General features: G+C 43.1%; 1 protein-coding gene across 3 annotated transcripts in view; it reads left to right on the top strand.

Moving 5' to 3' along the window:
* Positions 1–15554, top strand: part of LOC145449051 (uncharacterized) — a 32970-nt gene extending 17416 nt beyond the window's left edge. For all 3 annotated transcript variants that reach the window (XM_080327518.1, XM_080327519.1, XM_080327520.1), the window contains exons 11-14: positions 11821–11992; positions 12296–12389; positions 13033–13194; positions 13825–15554. In XM_080327518.1, the coding sequence (XP_080183644.1) occupies positions 11821–11992; positions 12296–12389; positions 13033–13194; positions 13825–13917 (521 nt within the window). In that variant the 3' untranslated portion in view covers positions 13918–15554. The remainder of the gene's footprint in view (positions 1–11820; positions 11993–12295; positions 12390–13032; positions 13195–13824) is intronic.
* Positions 15555–16588: the final 1034 nt, after the last annotated feature.

Consider the following 16588-nt stretch of genomic DNA (forward strand, 5'->3'; position numbering starts at 1 on the left):
TGTGACGAGGCAATCGCGAATCTTTGTTATCCGGCTTGATAAGATTTGCCTGTGAATTTGAATGCGATTCGCTACGTCACTGTGCTGATGACGTCATCACAAGTCACTGCATCATTCTATGTTGAGGAAGCCAAGCGAATAATAGATCTACCCCTTGTCGTCAGGTACAGAATCATAAAGGATATCTGCCTGCTGTAAATGAACATTGTAGTCGAAAAACACCATGAATATCACAAACAACAACAACAAGAAGTGTTCAGGTTCAGTAAGGCAGCACTTCTACTTTTTCAGAGTACAGAAGTAGGTTTTTCGAACTTCCACCATTTACCGGAGTGGTTATTACTGTTGACCAGGGTTGCAACCAAGTCGCAAGGCTCCGAATCACAAGTTAATCTCACTTTTATAGTTTTGACTCGAGTCAAGTCAAATCCTTTTTAATTCACACCTAGTCAAGTCCGAGTCCAAGTCAGCGAGCAGAGGGTCGAGTCCCGAGTCCAAGTCATTGTATTGACTGCTCATTTTGAGTTAAAGTCTTGTTAAAACCACTATTTATAACTCTGTTTGGGAATATCGAATGGTTTGAATTTAAAGTACACTAATTTTATTCACTTTTAACAGTTTCTGGTCGCATTTTCAAGTACCAGTACCATTAGGCGAAATACCAACAGTGCGGTTATGTTACTATTCTTCGAAATTACAATGAGATGTCGGTCTCGGCCGTCTTAGTCTCGAGTCACACGACTTAGTCCGAGTTATGCGCAATGCCTCGAGTCCAAGTCGAGTCAATACATTGATTGACTCGAGTCGAGTCATTTCCGTATTTTGAGAAAATGACTCGAGTCATCCGAAAATCGCGTCTCGAGTCATTACAACCCTCCTGTAGACTGGTGATTCTGAACCATTCTGACCTGCCGGACCTGTAGAACTTTTAAACAAACGTTGCGGGCCGGTGAACCAAAATTTCCTCCAAGTTAATTACGAGAAATACATACAACGTAAATGTAATGCGGGAAACTTCATTTAATGATGTGTGTTTTGATACTAGACATCTGTTGATGGCTCTATTGAAGTTTCCGCAAGGCGCAGCTCGTTACGTTCTGTCAAAGGCTGCTAATCTGACTGTGGTTGTCCGATATCTTTTAAAAGAATTGCGACTTTGCTACTTGCTGTAACCTCTATTACACTGCCAAGTGTCGGAATTTAACAAAGTTTGTTTAATAGTCTCTGCAGTTATCACATAAAATTTGTCCAAAACGTGTTGTAGGCTACTTTTTAACACTCGCACCATTGTAAGACATGCCCAAAAGTAGACCATAAACCCCCCATTGCGACAACGTACAGAAAGGCACGTTCCAGACTCGTGTTTTATATCTCTAATTAATGGACAAGGGCCCAACTTCTTTCATTTTGGAATTGACATTTAGAATTCTAATACATCTAATACATGGCAGGAAACTTGCCATGGACTGGTGGTTGAGACTTTGCGTTTGCGTTTTTCAGGCATTCGTGGGGCAACTTTTTGCAACTTTTTTTACAGCTTGCGTCAGCTTCCTAAATACTCGGAAGTTTCGTAGTATGGTATTTTGAGCTGTTTGGAGGAATCTTATATCGCAACTTTTCTCCATTTTCTTCATGCAACTTTTTGCAACTTTTACGATTTTTCACAAAACTTTTTGCAATTTTTTTAGTTTTCGTGAAACTAATTTCACTGTCGTTTAAATTTGAGGTCCTTTTTGATTAGACGTGCATTCAGGCTAGACCACCGAAAATTATATTTCCACTGCGTCAATTTTTCCAAGCGATTGATTTTGTTGAAGTCGCCGACACTGAGTTTTGCCGCAGTGCTTCGGATACAGATCGATTCGAGTATCTCAAACCCTAATAATTTCCAGGAACTTGTCCATAAATGCAACTTTCGTGAAAAATAAGTGCAACTTTTCACGGATTTGACTGCAACAAAAACTTGCCCTATATTAGTCATTTTCCGTCAGTTGCATAGATTCGTCTTGGACATTTTTAAAGCATCCCTCGTCCAAATCTTCTTTTTAAAACTACTTTGGCATCACCTGGGTCAGTATCAATGCTGACTATTTTGACCCCCTATGTCAGGGGCGACGGGATCCTGTTCGGCCCGCGGACAGTTTCCCGTTTTATATCATAATGTGGCTCGCGGCCCAAGTCCGCCGAGATTCCCCACTTCTTGCTTAACTTCAAGTATTAGTGACTACGTGTGTGCGCTAGTGCAAGAGTGGAGCTTACGCGTAAGTTCGTCGAAGCGAGACTTGCAACATCGGCATTTACGATGTACTCAAACCCAATGAATTAGTATCGTGGTTAATTTGGGGTACCGGGCTTAACGAACGCCTTGAAATCTCAAACAAGGATTGCACCGCGTGTTAATTGATCAGAGAGAAGCAGACGTAGCGGCGCCTGTGTGACAATGCTGTTCTCAAATCCACATTGTCTTGGGCATTTATCGGCGAGAAATGGCTTTGAAGTGACATTGCTGTCGTTAAACATACAATAATCAAATACGATTTATTCCTTGTATATGAGGATGTATGGGCGGATAATGTATCCATTCAGCAATCCGGCCCGCCAAGTACTTATCCGGCCCGCCGACTGGAGAAGTTGCCCGCCCCTGCCCTATGTCGATAATAGGTTCGTTTTACAGGCCAGATGACTATGCTTTCGGTGTGTGTGTGCTTACGTAGTGATATGTCTTGTTACGTGTCGCGCACCGCACAATTATTGCGGTCCATTTACAATCTAGATTAGATTATATTCTCGTGACTGCAGATCCGTGTTTCGACAATGAAATTCGCGATTAGCTTGAGAACGTGATTGATTGGGTATTAGGGTAAGGTGTTGAATTGGCGGGATATCTATTTCGTAATACGCGAGATTTGCTGCGGCCTCGCATTCCTCAGCGCGGATGAACGGAATTGCGATCCATATTTCTGAGGCAGATTTTAACTTCAGATCCGGAAGTAAGTGTGTCCGGTTCTAGATCCCGTATCCGGTTTTAGGTTTAGCGCGCGGAACAATTTGCGACGGGTTTGCGCAATTTGTTATAACGCTTACACTGTTCGGTGTTGATCTATCAGTCTATGTCCTAATCTGATTTCGCAAAAAGAAATTCGGAAATACAATGAAAATCCGGTTTACATTTATAACCCGGGATTATCAATCTGCCCAGATGCGTGCTCAACTGCTCAATCACTCGTAGCTTATCATTGTGATATATTGTGACGTAGGAATGGTCCTTTGTGAATTGGGGTCGAAAATGGGCTTAACATTACGCAACCGGTTAGACTAGATGGTCTGTTGTCATCAAGGTTTGCCAAAATCGAGAACCTACACAGCATAACGCTGTGATACGATATCGCAGGTCGGTCACTACTTTTTAGACATGCCACAAACGTGCGTTGCGTAGGCTTGGTGCTACACAGTGTGACTGACAATCGAGGTTTATAAGCTCCCGCGACGAGAAATAAGTATCACAACGATACTACCAGTTATCGTTGATAAAATATATCTTGTTGGCAAAGGGCGTATAATTTCGTCATGGCGCGATGCACCTACTGGTATTTATAATTGCTGTGTGGGGTCGTATGTCGAACTTATGGATAAGTCCCGCCATCACCGCTACTCATTCTTTATGGGATCATGAGCCTTGTAACCACTACACTATTATGTGCGACAATTTGGTGATCATAATAAGGAACATCGGCCGGGTGTACATGACCATTTGACCAAATGACCACTGTGATCGAAACACCATGAATATTATAACAGCAGCAATACCAGTTTTGTAGAAACACATATGTGCGGTCTGCGGTTTCTCCGCGTTATTTATATATGACTCGCTGATCGAGAATGTTGCAAACTAGTGTAGCTCATCGTGTATGCAGCGTTTTTCTATTGCGATTGCGATGCATTGTTGCATTGTCCATTATCGCGTCATCGAGCATGTTCCGTAGCCTATTCGTGGCCAGATTTAGTTTGTCATCCGCGTTAGATTCGGCAATCGGCATCCGTGTCCTCCGTCCTTGCGCTTAATATTGATGAGGATGGTATCGATTCCAAAGCCCCGCGCTCCGTGTTTTTGCTGAAATAGCGCGATGTTTACGTTGTTTTCCGCTCGGGATTTTATTCACTGTCGAAACTGGCTTGTTCGCGTTGATGAGTGCGGTTCTTTGTGGCGCGCGCGCTTATTTTAAAGCATTACGAATTGTACGGGGTGTTTAATTTTGTTTGATGTTGTGGATATACTCGCCGTTGTTGTATCAAAACTGCTAAGCTGTTGCGATTCCCTGATGGCTCTGTGTCGTGTAAACTTTCGGGGCGACGTTTCGGTCGTTGCGAGCACAGCGTGAGCGCGTCTTTTAGATATGACGTCACTCCCAGAAGTGGTCTGTGACGAAGTACTCCAGTAGGTTTTGCCTTCTTGCTCTATACTTACTCCAATGGTTATATTTTCGGTCTACTTCTATTTCTATTTGATCAGTTTTTAGGCAAACGGCTTACTACCGGTATTTACAATTTGTATTTTGAACAGTCGAACGTAGATTTAGTAGATTTAAGATTAAGTTTGCATCACTTGTGTGTGCGAAATTGTCATAAGAACAGTGTGAAATAGCTCATGTTCACGTTAACTGAATATATTTTCGAAAATTCTAGCTATTTGTAGTGTCATTAATCATTTTTAGTCAAGTCGCGAAGCTTTATTGTGCCATATCGAAAATAGCCACCTCTGCTTCAGAATAAGCTCTAAAAGTGTGTGACTTCTCGACCAAAATTATTGCAGTTCTTTACGGGCCCTTCATCTTCGACTTCCACTCGATGTAACTTTGAAATGTCTTGGAAGTGGCTGCTTCTATTTGTAATTGAGTATCTACTTGAGTAGCACTGCCGGCTAAATTGACCACCTCTGGTCACTCCCTGATAGATGGGTTCGGGTGATAACCCGCCTTACGTCCGAAGGGTTCTTGTGAAGCGGATATGAGGATGTTCGCCGGGTTTCACAGGTTTTAAACGAAGTCGCGATCGTCTCTGGATAAGAGCTAATACGACTTGATATCGTAATTGTACCGGACTCGTGTTTCTGTAATATTCCACCCAAATTAAAATCTCTGATATTTCTTGTCGTGATATGCATATCTTGCTTGGTACGGTGCGTTTCCCGTGAATCTATTCTTGTAGGCAACACTGCAAGAGCAGGGTATCGGTACACGCTGTTATACTGCTGGTTTTGTTATGACTTCTATTTGTGCTCATGAGGAATCATTGGCTGTTTTTTACGTTTACATTTATGATTACAGTATCGATAATATTGCGCACGCGGTGTTGTGATTAGCAATGAGCCAGCCAATTTCGGCCATTAATATTAATCGGTGATTAATTTCTGTAATATATTACTCTGACAAGGTACGATGTAAAATAATATTTCTTTTCAAGGCAAGGCCATTCCTTATGACGGGAGCTCTCAGTCTCGCTATCCTCGCAAATGCAGGCAACCACTTAGATTCAGCGTTAGTTTGGAAATAATTGATCTCGTACCCGTCCGAAAACTATCTATATAGTCACTATGTTGTATAGGTCCGGGTTGTAACACATATCAATGGCCGGGTCATCCAGGCGACGAGATTACAGCTTGATGATGACGAAATCTGTGTGGAAAGTCGAGCCGATTTCGATAAAATAAAAATTAATGAGTTGAATCGGAATTGAATCTAGTTAATTGCGTAATTTTATAGGACGTTAGTTCTAGTTTTGGTTGCGCATTTTGAAAACTCAGTAGTTTGTGCAAGACTGATGTACCGTTACTACCGTATCTTGCCCGTCTACTAGTTGTTTGTTATTGTTATTATTACGTCATACAGACAAAATAGTTCTTACATTTCGAATTTGCTTCACCTTATCACTGACGTTCGCTGCTGATGAGAGTCAGTCGAAAAGCTTTTAGCGAATAAATTAACAATATCAAGTTATTGTTTCGCGTTAAATTAATCATTGTAATTTCCCCTGAAAACTCCAAAAAAGGAAAGAATGGAGATACGCAAGTAGTCTAGCACCATATCGGGCTAGCAAGTAACACCGTCTCTTCGTGGATGCGTAGCGTATGGAAATAACGCTGTGGACGATTGCTGTTTCGTGGCATTCAGTTCTATATTGCGCTCTGCGTCAGACAGAACGCACCATACCAACGCTATCAATAGTGTTAGCATTTACTATGGTATCACGTGGCAATTGTTTTTCACTGTTGGGAATCACCATTCGATCCAATACAAGTTCTATTTTGAAATCTTGCAACACATTCTTCTCTCCATTGTGACGTGAAAAGTATGCGTCGTCAGTTTATAACATGCAAGCTGTGTACGACGTTTCCTTGTTGTCTCTTGCAAATCAGTCATGTCGAGGTATCGCCTCGAACGCTAATGCAATGATAATGTTATGATATAGTGGGTTGGCGCGGTAGCGGATATAGGTGAAGATTGCCCGTGTACCGGTAGTGTCGAATTAACGCTGGCCTTATTTTGCGAATTTCGGTTCGCGCGCCATTATTGGCCATTTTAAAAAGAGGCTTAGTGGAGTGTCGAGTTTATACATATGTAGTAGTATCCGTGATCAGATTAGGACATCTAGGAAATTAACGGATTTACTGGATTAGATTAGAATAAAAATTAACAAATCAAAGTTCTCTTCGTGTAACCATGAGAATGTTGAATGTCTGTACACCAAGCTTGGTTCGTTTCGCGCTATACATAGGTCTCCTCTTGCATTTTTAGAGAAGCACTAAGCAGAAATTAGATTAGAAATGGATTACCAGCACAATTAGGCACCCAAAATTATCTAGTCAAGTTTCGTAGAGTACGCCGATGCAGTTTGCTCTGGAACCGATGCAGTTGAAAATGTTTTTAAAAAAGGCTTTCTCGTTATTGGTGCCAATACCAATACCAATGTATCCATGACTGACTGGGTAACATAATTTGCGCAGGTCTGACGTCAGTCATCTTCCGCTGTAGCCGTTTAGCGTAGGGCGACAATGGAAGAGATCCCGCGTAGGCTTTGAAGGGCGTTGAGTAAATTGCTTCAATGACGCGTGAATGGGTGTCGTCTCCGTTGCGTGTTCGCTGCAGGGTAACGTATTGATCGCTATCTTTCGGAATTACCGCGGATTGAATGTGGGAGATTGCGGGCTACGGATTTGTAGCGGCGTAGGGATAAGTATGACGTTATCCGTCGCGTGCGTTCTGCGGTATTGTTGTACGTTGCGAGGGCTAGGCAGTAGGCATTAAAACGAGCGCTGTGATTCCGTAGTGATTTTACGTAGCGGATATTGGGGTATGGCGTTAATCGGTACTTACGGGGTAAAGTCATTGATGTAAAGTCATTGATGGTATGCGGTAGGGAATCCATTTCGTTTGCTGCCGCCACAATAATCTGAGATGGGTGCTGCGCCGATATATGCCGCTGTCATTGAAATAAAGGACCGCATCGGTGCCATTGGGATAACTGCAAATTGGCGTTATTAGTAACAGATATTGATCTAAGTTAAGATGACGATTCTGCTGATTAGAATTAGATTACTGACTTATGAGGGCCCACGGTCAATACGGAATACCCTTATGTTATTTCGCGCGGTAATCATCCCGCTCGTGTGATTAAGGAGGCGTGCAAATGCCACTAGGGGCAGAGAAATTAAGGTGCAAACTGCCAGTTATTAGTTCATCGATTTTTATTTTCAAGAATAACAGATATAATGCTCATGTCGTTTCACAGCCAGTCGATTACTCTGTTGCGTATGACGCTTGCTAGCGAAATTTCTGCCGTCCTTAGTCGTCGTAGTAGTAGAAGTACTTTGTAACTGACGAGTAACTGACCATCTCTGGTTATTGATATGAAACCTGAGCTTATGTCTCCTACGTACTTTATAATATGTGGTATGCCAGCTTTCTAAGCAGACTGCGTGCTTCCGGCGTTTACGAGTCACAGATGCGAATTCGCGTCTGGCTATGTTTATCTCGCAGCCCGATCATCCGTGACATGTCGTCACAACATGGCATGTCCCTCGATGGCATTGCGACCGCATTGATGGCATTCTTGGTATCCCGGGCAGTGCACGCCGAGCGCGTGTTATAGTCGATTACTGGAATTGTACCGCTGTGGGACCGCCTCTTGGTCGCGTTATTAGATCGCAGCGTCAAGGGGAATGCTTCGCGTTGAACTTGATAATGGGCGCCTGCTTGCGTGATTGTATAGCGAGCATTGTGATGAATTTTAGGTTGCTGCACGTGTCGTGATTAGCGTTTTGTCGTGAATGGTCTGTTTGTCAGATAGATAAAGAGATAAGGTGCGATAGATAGATTCCTGTCTGTGTATTTATTGACATATCTTGTGCCGTCAAAAACGATGCTGCTGTGTGATCTTGTGATGTTACGCTGGTGCGTCAAAGTTTATGTTTCGACGAAATTCAACAAAAATTACGTTTTTTGAGTGTATACGTCTAGATTAAACGTGGGCGTTATGAAATCCGCAAAAAGAAGTTGTTGCGTGGCGTGTCTACGTTTCAGAAGTAATGAGAATGGAAGGTTGTGGATTTGAAGTTTTATCGCTGTACAAAATTACTTCAGTTACGTAACGTATTACGTAAACACCTGTGCATACTGCACGATGCTTGGAATGTCGTCTTCGTGCTGCATCTGACTGGCAGATTGATGTTTGAATATCGGCTCCGCTGCGCTATTTTCAGCCATAGAGACGATATATAGTAGCGTCCATGCGGCTATCATTCTAGATTTAGGCCGCCATTTCGAGTCGCGTGCGATTCGAGGGGCGTCGAACTATCACGCATGCGCGTAATCTGTAAACCTGCCGTTCTCAATTAACATTCTGAGAAACGCAGTACAGATAAGGCAGGCACGGTATTTCGCCTTTTTATGCCTAGGTCGTATATAATGCTGGTAGGGGATACGCGGCCATTGGCGAATAGCGCTATGTGTGAAGGAGCCTGCTTCTACTCTGGAGGATGTGATTTGGAACCCGTGCGAGTTTGTAGCGGGCGATTCTGTGTCCGTCGCAATTTAGCTTTTACGTTGATTAAGTGCTGAAAAGAATTCGGTGTTGACTATTCTGTATCTTCGTTGTGGAATCGAAGCTAGCTTGCGTCCATTTTTTACATATTTGAGCAAATTAACTTTATGTAAAGTTTTTATTTTCTTTCTTGTATATCCTGGCCTAACTAAATTGAAACAATATGATAAACATTTACAATAAAAATATGCGCGTAAAATGAATATTTTATATTGATATTCTATATATTTGAAAAATGCATTACAAATTTTGGCATAAATTAGAATTGGAATAAGACCTCGTCGATATGCGCAAGAATATTGTCGCAAATATGGGATAGGTAGAACTTTCTTCCGAGTCATCTGTCAAGTGTCAATGGAATATAACAGGGTTGGCGTCTACGACTCGATGTAGCGATGAAACCGTGTTTATCGCCCGCTTCACGACGCAGATAATCTATTTCACGGTCTGAATCGAAATCCAAGGATATTCGAAGTTGGAGACAATGTTCAATCCTAATTTAAGTACGATGCATATATATAGCTGGAATTTCATACATTTCCGGCTAGCATCATGAATGTCGTGTAGTCCCTTGGTCGGTGGTCCGGCACCGGCCCATAATGCTCAAGTTTCGGTGCAGTTACGACATTTTACGTTATGATTTTGTGAAGTAAAAAGTAGTTTTTGGGTAGGCTCGCATCACTTATGAGTCAAATCGTCATGACAACTGCGCAAAAAAGCCCCAATCGGCCAAATTCTATTCACTTCACCTTCTGCGTCTGCTCGGAGTATTTTTAACATGCCTTTGAAGTCGCTACTTCTACTTATGAATGAAATTTACTGCGTTACTTCTAGTTGCGTAGCATCGGGGACTATAGTTTGACTGGTCAACACCTCCGACTTGCGAGTAGGATATACGAAGTCTATATTGCAAGCCATTCCTCGCGTTACCGCCTTAATGAATATATTCTGTGGAGTGTCTTTAACGCGCGCTGCGTATGACATGTACGTCGAAATAGATTTGCCGATAACGTGACACGGCATCGTCTTCGCGGCCATTTCTCGGAAATGCAAACTTTTCCGGCAAAGTATGCTCCGCAATATCGGGGTACATCAGGCAGTGCGTGATTTCAGCATTAAATATTGATGGCTTCTTCCATTTCGTGACCTGAGGTATGCGATTTTGGAGATTTGTGTTTAGCGTCTCGAGGAAGTATGGTCTTCGTCATTATTATATCGCGGTTTGTTGGCAATCGAATTAGTGTTGACTATCGAAAGGGTTTGGTAAATAGAAGTTCAGGGACACTTATTTATTCGCAGTTTAGTCGAGATCCATGGCCCATGGGAGATTCTCGGTAAAATGTTGTGCGATGGCCTCATGTGGCAAAGCGCATTTTCAATGCGTCGGCGATCGCCTTACTGGCTGTGAACTCTTGGATAAGCTAGCGTGAGGCGTGTAACTCAAGCTGGAAGTAGTTGTCTCTTCTTGCGCTGCGGGCAGATTTATTCGCATCGCAGATGATATTTTTATGGTTCTGCTTCCCCGTAAAGTGTTGTGTGATGGCCGCATTCAAAAGCTCTATTTTCAATGCATGGGCAATCGAATTGTCCGTTGGCTAGCAGAAAGTGTTTACTCGTGCTGGAAGAATTGTCTCGAGTAATGCTGGCGGCGGCGCCCATTTTTAGGTATCATGTGGAGTGTGGGTTGCGTTCGCCATAATGCTGCGAAATGATTTTTAAAGTGGCAGTGTTTCTATCGTGTGAACTCACAATCGCGTTTACTTGACTGTAGTCATCGGTTATGCTGGGCGTATGTACGACCAATTGTTATGTTAACAAGCGCGAAAGCGTCAATGGTGCCAGTCATAGCGCGGAATCTGCTTAGCATATCGATTGGATTTGGACTCGGCAGCCTATTCACAGCATTAATTACAAGCTTCACAAAGTGGCCATGTTTTTCCACCTACCGCATTGCGGTTTATCATTATGACGGCTGTGTATCGCATTTTGGCAATTGTTGACTGATGACTGTGGCGTTGACGGGTCCCTCGGGACGCAAGTTTCGGCGTCATAATCGTACGATGCGGGGAATCTTATGGGATTCGGAGTGGTTGATGTCGTAGTCGATGTTTAGAACAACTTATGAATTGAAACACCGCGCATGGTAAACATTAGAACATGCCTAATTCGCGATCGTTATATCATGTTTCGACGGACTTGACGCGTATCTGTTGCTCATAATTCTTAATCATGGCGCATTCAAATGCATCCACTGTATAAAGGCGACAATGTAATGCGATTTAATAATGAGAAATAGGCAAGTGGCGTTTACTTTATGTAAATTATGTATAATGAATCATTTCATTTCTCAGTTATGATACAAGAATAAGCACTGTATAGGCGAGCAGTTTACCAGACCTTTGTCAAAACCAATGACCTTTGCCAGAAGAGTTGTGAGGTCTATGCCGTTTCCTAAATCGTTGAAAAATCTGTTCAAAGGGAAAAGCAACAAAGGTGAATTCAATGGCACAATGAGTGATATATTGGAGTCAATGTAAGGGCAACGCGGGACAAGGCGTATTTTATGAGGGCGTCGCCAGATCAATCATGTCACAAAGCGAGTGTGGCTCACAACGGCGTTACCGTAGAATCTGTGGACATTATGTTATACTATTTGTCGGCCGTTGATATCGGAAGTTTACACTATTGATGATATCGGATTTTGACAGTTTTTTTACCTTGCAGATGATACTCCTGCTGGTTTTGGGGGCCTTGCGTCAAAAGTCGCGCGACGCGACACCCTCGCGATGCGTCTCGCGGAACGGGCGTCCAGGGAAGAGCTCGAGTCCCGCAATATTATTCCAAGTCCGCAGAAGACCGACGTGGAAAAAGACGAAGTCAAAATCAACCTCACGCGGTATGCATGTTTCTGTGATCGAGCGGTGCCGAATGTGCAGTGTGCCGCCAGAGTTAGTCAAAATAGTCATTGTTAATGGAATAGAAGGAACGTCATAAATCTCTACTCGGGTACGTGCATGTACCATGTATCAGGACCTCTACCGACATAAGCACTTTGTTCATGTTCATAAATAACTTCGAAATTTATTTTCAAGTCACTGGCTGCCCCATGAAATTGTTAGGTCACCTCTAAAAAACGATGCACAATTACAGCAAGGCCCGCGTATCGGCGCGCCGTGTTTATGTATCGTGCTTTGTTTAGGCGCTTGAGTCAGAGGCCGACCAAAGAGGAATTGCAACAGCGAAACATCCTGCCCGATTCCACCGGCGAGGAAAAAAGGCAGGAGAGAGAAAGGGTGAGTGTCGCGATTTCGGGGGAATCAATAATGCATGGGAGATTTTATAAGGGTCTTGTCATTTTCGTCGAAAAGTTTCCTCAACCGGTCGATAGGAACTGTATTTGTTTGTTTGTTTTGTTGGAGAACTCTAAAACAATGGCGCTTCTGTTGCTGATTTCTTTGTTTTGGGTGTTTTGCGACGCTATGAGGCACTTTCAAAGTTGGTTAATTATGCATCACTCTGTGGGGGACTTGCCTTTGTGTTTAACGCTAAGTAAGAAAGTACCAGACCAGACGTGTTTAAAATACGAGCCGAGTAATGATTGCTGATTCCTTCGACCGTTTTCGAGCTTCTCTCATTAGGCTACCAACTGAACTTTATCAGTCTACACTAGGATTACAGTTCCTCATAGTACGTGACTGATAACGGGCGATGGTGATAGCGAACCGCGTGGAAGATTTATCGTCTATTGGCTATAGGGTTGGCCGCGACCGTTTCTCTATTCGAAACTGTATGAAGTACTTGATTTTATACAGCCCTTGTACCCTCGGTCTGACTTGTTCATAGGGTGTGGCTTTAATCCAATAATTCTCATATTCGGACACTAGCCTCCCCCATGTTGTGTACAATGAGAAACGATCGCATGCTTTCCGTCCGCAGGTTAAACGACAATTGACCAGGAAGCTGTCGATGCGGCCGACTGTGAAGGAATTGGTCGAACGTAAAGTTTTGAATTGGCACGAATACGTGGAAGTGTACGAAGTTCAGAATTACGACAGACGCGCCGACAAGCCTTGGACCAGGCTAACGCCGGCCGATAAAGTGAGTATAATTACGTCTCGGGATTAATTCACGGTAATCTTTCTTTCCATCGCAACATCCTATTGTAAGAATACATTTTTCAGTACTCGAGATACTTTTCTTGTCTCTTATCAAGAGCTATAGACACGTTTAAGGGGTTCAAACCCAAAAACATCTGTTGTATGAGCCTATGGACGATTACCAGCACTCGATAGAGCCAACGTATACGATATGAGATGGCTGGAACCCGCGAAATAGTCGGTTTAAAATAGCTATAGTACGTAAATATAGATCATTGGTACAATATTCTGATTATGGTGGTCGCCGACCGTAAAAATGCTACATGACGATGTAGACCTGGTTGAAGATATTCACGGTCAGTATATGACAGGGGTTGGAAGCATGTTTCGTCAAAGGAGCTATGTTTACCCTGTATTTTCGATTGTTGATGCCAATCCAATGTGACGTGTTTCAAACAAGGGCTTTGTTTTAAAATGAATTTTGTTGTAAATGCAACCCTATTTCCGACCGTTCGTTTCACAATGTATGCCGAGATTTCAGTTGGTAAAAGCCTACAAAACCGCAGTCTTGTGCAATGTGCATACGGGCGCGACACGCATCACGAGCGGTAACAATCGTAACATTTCGCAGGCGATGATCAGAAAGGAGTTGAACGAATTCAAAGCGACGGAGATGCAGGTTCACGAAGACTCGAAACGGTTCACGCGATTCCACAAGCCCTGAAGGCGCGCGGCACCGAGTCGCCCGCGCCCCCAAGCGCCGGACCCTTTCTTACGGCGAGACCCGGTCCGTCTCGCGGCGCTCTGAGAGGCAGATGTCGAAAGTCCAATCTGGACACGCAGGCCTGAAGTCGCTTGGCAGCGAGGCCCTTCGCTGTACCGGCACGCGGACGGCGTGATTCCGGTTTCGGTTACGATTCGAGTGGCCGGTTCGACACGTCGCGCGCGTTGAGTGTTTCACATGACACTTTTTTTTTATTGTATTCGCACCACTGATTGTTATTGTTATTTACGGGCACTTCGTATTCCAATGTATAGTTAATTGATTTGTAGAGCCGACTGCTGACGACGCGCAGATGATAATTGAAATCTCGGTGGCTTGTCGCGATCGAGATCAACCCTCGACATTGTTACAAAGTGCAATGGAATTTTTATGGTCGAAAAGCTACAAAAATATCTCAAATGTTGCGTATAACTCGCATACTGTTATAAAGTCTTAGTGAATGATACTGGGGCACCGCTCCATTCATCAGGTGTAATGATATCATGAAGAATATTACGTTACTTTGCAGTTTTAAAAGTTACATTGCTATGGCGTACCAACTCATAATATACAAATGCATACGCGGCGAATTAGCTTTACATGTTACGAGAGGCGTATTGTACAACAACGTGTGACAAGCCGCCAAGATTTCAATGTATAGTTATATATTCGATGGTTCGGCATATCTGCGCAGTAGCTGCGTTATTATTCTCGACGTCGCGTTATCCCAGCGTGCAAGTTATCCGTTTCGTATTTCTTCCGACAGGTTGTTACTGTGCGAGATACTACTGTTCTATTGCGCAAAGCAGACTATTTCGACCCGTGGTTTCGTCGGCGTAATCCGGCAAATTAGCCCCTGTTCGGCGTTACAAAAGTACCAGTGCACTAGTGCGATTTGGCCTGTTCCTTCTGATAAGACGTTTAACGCTTCCGAGTATTAAATGTTCATCTCGGGTCTCCGCGAAAACGTTACATCTTAATTACAAAGCTAGGCTTGATAATGTGGGTATGAGAAAGATTGGAGTAATGGCGGTGAATTATTTCGATTGAAAGTTATTGGCTTGTGTGCTTGACTTTGAGAGAGCGAAGTTGTAATGCGTCATACTGTGACCGGAATGCGTCTTTGGCTGCGAGATAAGCTCAATATATCACGCCCGTTTTAGCTTCTAGTTTTGCGTTTGCATGAGCGTAGGACAACACTCTGCTCAAAATCCAACAATCCCTGATCTACTCAATTATCTGATTATGACCATTGTGACGTGGCGCTGGAATCATAACGTCTATTCATCATATGGACGTTTTCCATGCCTTGTAGGCCTGCTGCAGTAAACCCTGTCTCCTTTGCATATTACCAATCATTGTGATAGCATGGTTTCTTGGTTGTGTTATGGATCGACTGTTGATTAGAAGGGTAGTAATATATACGATGTTGATGGCGTGGTTTTACCGAGTTTTGCCACAGATATTATGATTACCACAAGCATGCTGTAGTTTGTCGTGATAAATTGTTTCTTGATTGTATTTTAAACCGTTTTAAAGTGACATTTGCTATAAAGTTTCTGAAATTACTCATATACAATTCAGTCGACCCTATCGCAGATGCAGTTGCCCGATTCTCAAATTATCGCCGAACGTATTACGAATGCAGTATTTGGCCCTAATCTAGCTCGCAGGCAGGCATTGGCTTAGAACAGGGATCACCAGCCTTTTTGAAACCAATAGCTACTTGGATACTGCTCAATGCGAAGGGATATCAGTCACTCCCGCCGTCTATCCGTGCTAGGTTGGATTTCATCGCTTATATATTCACAGCACTGGGCAGGGTTTCCGCTCCTTCCAAAATGCCCATTGCCCATGTTGGAAGCCAATGGCCGAGACCAGCGTAGATCAGCATGATCACCAGGCAATTAGCAGCATCTTTAATACGCATTGGCCTTCTGCCACCGAATTTTGAGGAGCTCTGGATATCAAGCAAGCCTGTGCTTGATCAAGCTGAAACGTATCTCACAAAAAAACTGCAACCGCCAACCGGTTCTATCGTTCTTATCCGTCGAATACGTAATGACCAATGCAACACAGGAGACGCAATGTGATGTAACCAACGGATAGAAGGAAGCCGAAACGATCAAGCACGATTGCTAAATATTGATCAAATCTAATAACCATCACGGGCTAGTGCCAGTGGTGGAATGTGTTAAGCCAGTGGTTCTAAACCGCCAGTCTGTGGCAAGTTTCCTACCTGACCGCCAAATACATTCGGACTTTATATCTCAATTGCACAATGAAAGCCATTAGAGTAATAGAACAAAAGTTTGGAACTTCTTTTCTGTATGGTGTCTAATAATAGAGAGCTCATACGTCACAATGTTGCAAAATGTAAGTAACCTACAACTCGTTTCGGACAAGTTATATGTCAAAGCTACGGATACTTTTTAACGAACTTCGTTAAAGTCTGACTGTAGGCTAAGGTGGGTGTCTGAAGGCTACTCCAAGTTCCTATCTTTTCATTGTATCGCAGTCTTGTGATGTTTTGCAATGATGAAAATATTAATAATATTAAAACTGACTACCAGACCATCATTTAATATTTGTCGCGTAATGATCGAATATCTGCGGCTTATTTGGTCGTTTC

Source organism: Botryllus schlosseri, chromosome 10, assembly GCF_051294905.1.
Source record: "Botryllus schlosseri isolate E-star chromosome 10, Bs_hap1, whole genome shotgun sequence".
In the NCBI taxonomy this organism is placed as follows: Eukaryota; Metazoa; Chordata; class Ascidiacea; order Stolidobranchia; family Styelidae; genus Botryllus; species Botryllus schlosseri.